Below are 5,796 nucleotides of genomic sequence, written 5' to 3'. Positions count from 1 at the left end.
CACTACTGGTTAGAATTTCTGCCACTTAAGACCCAAAAGGTCCTTTGGGGCTCAGGTGATTGGCTCCTGGAAGACAAGGCTGGGCACCCACGGCGTCTGTCAGCTGTCCCCACAACACCCAATGGCCAGTACAGCACACGCTGGTGTTTATGGCGCTAGGACACAGCCCCTGTTGGTGCCAGTGGCTGCTTTATCTCCAGTGGAGCCTGGAAAACACCCAGATAAAACTGGACCCCTGGCTCAGTCAAACACCTGCCCAAGCTCCGCAACTGCCCACTCACACCCCAGCCTTCTCTGTCCAGACCCATTTTGTCATCTCCCTGTCGCCTCCCAAGCTGTGGTCCGCACTAGGCCTGGGGCTGATGGCATCCTGTGGGCTTTGGTTGGGGGAGGGCAGATTCTGGACCCACTCAGGCCCATTGAGGGTACTCGCTGGACACCTGCCACTGAGCCACAAGCCCTAGAGGCGGCCTGGGGTTACCAACTCTTGCTGTCACCTGGGTGATCTGCTGTTAAGGGATGCAGGTGTCAGCCACCCTCGAGTGGTCCAGCACTGTCAGGTGTGGGGACCTCTTGCTGCCGACAGACCCCTTTGAGTAAGCAGGGCCCAAATATACACAAAGTCTGAGAAAGACCCAAAACCTTTATTGTCCCCACCAGGAAGCCAGTGCTTCCAGCCCACACCCCACACCCCAGGAGCCTCAGCAGGTCTCTGCTCGGGAGGACGCCACCCAGAGCTGCAGCCAGGGCCTCCAGTGCCACCTACAGGCAGCCTGCAGGCTTCCTCCCACTCCAGCTGGGCAGTGGCCAGGCTGCCCCTTGACCAGCCCCACTAGGAAGGCAGCAGGATGGCAGTGGCCAGTGTGGTCAGGCTGGGCCATCTCCCTCTCAGACCTCAGCACCTGGGTCCTCAGGGCTGCTGCCCTTGTTCCGGAAGTGGTCTCGACTCCGCTTCCTGCTGCCATGGAAGCCAACAGTCTCCACCGGCGGGAGACCTGGCACAGACCCACTGTGGACAGGCCCTGACAGTGCCTCCACCTCCTGCAGGCCCCCATGGGGGCTGCCCCACTCCTCGGCCTCTGGGCTCCCGGGCCCGGCCAGATGGGCCAGCTCCACAGGGCCCTCGCCCCTGTCTGTGGCAGGGTTCCCAAGGCCACCCCTGCCCGGCTCTCCCACCTTCCCCAGGACCCTCTTCCTCTCGTGTCTGGCCTCGACGCCTCGGACTGGTTTGGTGAAGACGACCCTCCCCGCCCCACAGCTGGAGGGGTCCTGGTTGAAGGAGGACACACAGTCAGTGGGGGCAGCCAGGCTCTGGGAGCCCAGGAAGGCCAGGGCGGCGGCCTGATTGCTCTGCTCGCTGACCTCGGTCACATCTTCTAGGCTGTACTTGGTCCAGCGCTCGGGGTGTGCCACGTAGTCAGGGACCGGAGGCACCCTTGGGGAGGCGGGGCTCCGACGGGCCCCGCCCAGGCCTTCCACTGGAGACCGGCCTGAGGGCGCTAGGGGCTGCTTGAAGCCTCCATTGTCACTCATGCTTGTGTGGGCCACAGAGGATGGAGCCCTCCTGGCCGCTCCCTCCAGGCAGTCAAAGATGTCACGGCTGCGCTGGGAGAAGGTGGAGCTCATGCCTCTCAGATGGAATGGCTGCACCGTGGCCGGGAGGAGGCCTGACGGGGGTGAGGGTGGTTCATCAGGACCTGAATCCTCCTCCCCAGGCAGCCCCAGCGGGGACAGTGCTTCCACTTCAGCACCACCGGGCAAGCTGAGGTCAGAGTCCGAGTCGCTGAGGGAGACTGTGTCGGAAGGCAGCGTGTCATACTCCGTCCCGTGCTCGCCCTCCACGCTGGGGGACGGCTCACCTGTCCCTGCATCAGCCATGGGTCCCCAGGGCCACGCCACACCTAAACCAAAACGGCCCAGGAAGTTTGTCTCTCAGGAGGAAAAGTATTGAGAATGAGTTCCCCCTGCAGATCCACTGCCCCTGGACAAGTAGAGAATCAACTGACAGAACCGTCCCACACAGGGTGGAGTCCCGCCTCCCCCTCCAAGCCCTCCTCTCACCTCTCTTGGCTGCTGGGTGCCAGTGGTTGACACTGGAGTGTGACTGGACAGCCAAGTGGGCCAGGTGAATGGAGCCCTGCTGAAGGTCCTCAGTGGCACAGGCGTGGTCGTCTCAGGCCTGGGAGTGCCCCAGCATTGCCGCTGTTCAGCTGCTCAACTGCAGGTGGGTGGGGTGGGGGAGAGGACCAACCTCAGACCAGAGCACACATGTGTGAAACAGGTTGTGTCCAGTGCCAGCACATTGTCACCCCTTAAGGTGCCAGGCAGGACCGACCTAAGTCTGGGTTTTCAGAGCCCCTGACAGGCTAGGACTCAGGGTAGGGACTTTTGACTCGTTACCTCATTTAATCGTGCCAACCCTCTGCAGGCAAGCTTGGAGCTACTAAGCGATTTTAGTAGTAAGCAGCCACCCAGGGCTTAAACCCAGGGCCGAGATCAGGCAGGAAGGCCACTTATAAGCTGCTTGCTGTGCAGGGTGAGCAGTTGGTACTCCACAAAGAGCCGGCACCTTCCTGATCCATGGGGAAAAGGTTTGCTCCTATTTGCTGGAAGATCCCCGGGAGCTCCCAAGGAATCTGCAGCCAAGGCCCTGGCATCTGAGGGTCAAGCTCTCAGGAAAGTGGGGTGTCGACCATCACCTTGAGCAGCCCTGCTAGGCAGAAGCAAATCCCCGCAGCTCCTGGAGCGACCTCCAGTGACCTTCCTCCTGTAACACTCAGCACATACCTTGCCTTTCCAGCTGGGCAGACAAATGCTGCCTCCTGTACCCATTTAGCGGTAGAGTGACTAGGTGCCTCAGAGCTTGCGTTTCCAAGCAAAAAAGACGGCCCATCCACACCCTTCTTCACTGTCCTCGGCCATCCATCCACTGACTCCTCTCCTGCTACCAACACTCCTTGCCCGCCCAGAGTGACCTGTGTCTTGTGCACCCAACAAGGATGGGGTCAGGGGTACTATTAGGGACTGTCAGTGCCCTCCACCAGGTCAAACACAGGAAGGACCTCAATTCCTCTGAGGCCTGACTCTCCTCAGTGAAGAAGCCACCCCAGGGAAAGGCGATACCCAGTACCCCCCACACTGATGACCGTTTTAAAACTGGCAGGAATGGGGCGGGGGCCATAATTTGCCCAAGTCACACAGTATGTTGCAGACGAAGCTGGAGTTCCAACCAGACCCCTGCTTCCCAGATTCGCACTCCCGTCCTCTGCAGCAGAACGCCGCCGCGGCCAGAAGCAGCCTGGTCAGCGGGGCACTCCGAGGGGGAGCGGGGATCGGGCTGCAAGACAGGGACTCCAGGAGTCCGTTCTCGGGGTTCTCGGCGAGATCCGGCAATGAGTGGAAGGGCAGAGTTGACTCCTTCATGTCTGGAGACTGAAGGAAGCCGTCTGTTTCTCCACATGAATGCAGAGCCGGGCCTTTCTCCACTCTATGTGCCAGCAAGACCTCCCCGCCAGGGAAAGAACGAACTCTCAGTGCCAAGTTGGCTCTCGGTGCGAAGTCGGGCTGGACAGGCCCGGGTCCGGGCCTCAAGAGGATGCTGTGGGTGCCAAGGGCCCGGTCGCAAGGTACGGGGGTTGGCAAGCACAGCGGGGCCTCCGAGCTCAATTTAAAGCTGCGCTCGGTGACCTTCCGGAGGCTCGGCCGGCCACCGTGGCCCGTCCTCCATCAGCACAAACCTACCGGCTCAAGGATGCACGGCAATCTCCATCTTGGTCGGCGCCGCACGTCCGCGCGGCGCGCTCAGCCCTCTGGGAAACCGAGTGCTCTGCCGGCGGAGCGCCGCGGTTTCCGCACCTGCAGAACTACAACTCCCACAAGGCACTGGGCCTCCACTCCCGACGCCTGTCGGGATGTGTAGCCCTGTGCGCATGCGCCCGCCCCTCTACGCCCCGGCCCTTGGGTCCGGCTCGGAAGCGGCCCCGGAAACGACGGCATTTGTTGGGGAACCAAGACCGGAATTGACCAAGAAGAACAGGAAGAGGAGGGGCCAGGCCTGCAATTCCCAGAATGCTCGACGGCTAACCGACAACCGGGCCGGCTTCCCGTGGTCCCAGCGCCACCTGCCGGAAACCGCGAGAACAGCGGCCGCCCCAGGCAGGAAGTGCATCATCTCGTATGGAGAACGAATGCCGTTCCCAGCACTTCCGGTCATGACCGGAAGCGGTAACTGTCGCTCCTCCTGGGCTTCGTCAATGCAGCGAGGCGGGGCTCCCCGGGATCCCACGGTCCCGCTCAGGCCAGACGCAGAGGCGGTCCCAGCCCGAGATGAAGACGCGGGGTCGTGGCCGCTGGGTCACGGGTGAAGGGGGCTTTACCCGCTGGTTGGGCCGACGCTTTCCCACCCCTAGGGGTTTACTGGGCCCTGGCCGCAAACTTGTGGGGCGTCGTCCTCACACAATTGCCCGGCCACCCTGACACCTCTGGGCCCTCAGCTCTGGTGCACTGGTCCGGGCTCCGGGAGGCACTGAGACGTCCCCCGAGGGCTCTGCGGGGAAGCTGGGGCCAGGTCCCTGGTCCTTCCGGGCAGGATGGAGGCCGCTGAATGCTCAAGCTTCCAAGTCAGCGTGGCTGGGTGGGCGGCAGCCGGGAAGGTTTGGCCTCCGCCGTGCTTGGGAGCCTGTCCAGGGGGCAGGTCAGATGCCCGCCCTGAAAGGGAAGACGAGGGCCCAGGTTCTCCCTTCGACAAGCCGCGTCTCCCTTGGCCACTGGCCCTGTTGGCACCTTGTGCTCCTTCTCAGCTGGGAGAGTTCATGCCCCACACAGTCAAGGAATCTGAGTTCCCCGTGGCTGCTAGACCTCTGGTCCCTCTGAAAGGCTCGAGAGAGAACTCCCCCAGGGCCTGCTGTCCTGGCATCCGCTGGGAAATAGGATTCAAGGACCTGCTGTGGCTCAGCCTAGAGAAAAGGAGGGGAAGCAGGACCCCCTCCTCGGCCCCCGGTCTGCTGTGCACCTTTGGGATACCTTATTCCTTAAACTGCTCTTCCCTCCCCACAGGGAACATAGTGGAAAGTAGAGAGGGGGCTCCTTGAACCATCCTGTTACCCCAACCAGTGCAGGCTTGGAAGTTGGGAGCAGCAGGGGAGGAGGGCCTGCTGAGAGACTCTGTAACCCCCTAAATTGCAGGGCTGGGGACAGTTTCCAAATTGGCCCGCAAAGAGGCTGCTGGGAGCCCTAGACATGAATTCCCAGGCACTCATTTCCTCCAGGGGTCAGTTAAATGTGCCAGCATCTCCCGCCCCACAACTAGGGAAAAGCAGCCTGACCCAGAGCAAGCCCCACCCCACGATGTAGGGGAAGATAGGAGAGTCTAGACCAAGCCCATTGGCAAGGACGGGGAGCGCAGGGGCTGCTTAGCCCCAGAGCCTGTCCACCCCCCAACCACCGCCCGCTGAGGGGCTGGGTGGGCTCCCTAGTAGGACGAGGTCTTTCTTCCCCTCCAGCCCCTTTGAGACATGGCTCAGGCCTGAGCCGCCAGCTCTTCAAAGGAACACTTACAGGAAATAGATGGGCAGGACAGAGACCCTCAAATGCTCAGGAGGGAGCAGTGTGTCCATCCTTTGCCATCCCTTAGGAGGAGGAGGAGTCCTGCAGCGCACCCAGCCCCGACCCCAAGCCCATCTCATACTGCATTCCCTGGCTGCCCGACCCCTCCTGCCAACCTACTGACACTGTGTGCTCCTCGTGTGCCCAAGGGGCAGGGTGGAAGTGACTGCAGGCAACACAGGGCCTCTCCCA

General features: G+C 61.9%; 1 protein-coding gene across 2 annotated transcripts; it reads right to left on the bottom strand.

Moving 5' to 3' along the window:
* Positions 1-625: 625 nt before the first annotated feature.
* TSSC4 (tumor suppressing subtransferable candidate 4) lies at positions 626-3,789 on the bottom strand. 2 transcript variants are annotated; one of them, NM_001193980.2, is given in 4 exon segments: positions 653-1,901; positions 2,062-2,218; positions 2,570-2,710; positions 3,742-3,781. In NM_001193980.2, a coding segment is annotated over 1 exon segment (990 nt). In that variant the 5' UTR covers positions 1,879-1,901; positions 2,062-2,218; positions 2,570-2,710; positions 3,742-3,781; the 3' UTR covers positions 653-888.
* Positions 3,790-5,796: the final 2,007 nt, after the last annotated feature.

Source organism: Macaca mulatta, chromosome 14, assembly GCF_049350105.2.
Source record: "Macaca mulatta isolate MMU2019108-1 chromosome 14, T2T-MMU8v2.0, whole genome shotgun sequence".
In the NCBI taxonomy this organism is placed as follows: domain Eukaryota; kingdom Metazoa; phylum Chordata; class Mammalia; order Primates; family Cercopithecidae; genus Macaca; species Macaca mulatta.
The sequence above is the reverse complement of the archived record's forward strand: the minus strand, read 5'-3'. Positions and strand labels throughout refer to the sequence as shown.

Excerpts from the sequence above, each read along its gene's own strand:
- TSSC4 (XM_001093442.5), bottom strand. The coding sequence starts at position 1,878 with ATGGCTGATGCAGGGACAGGTGAGCCGTCCCCCAGCGTGGAGGGCGAG.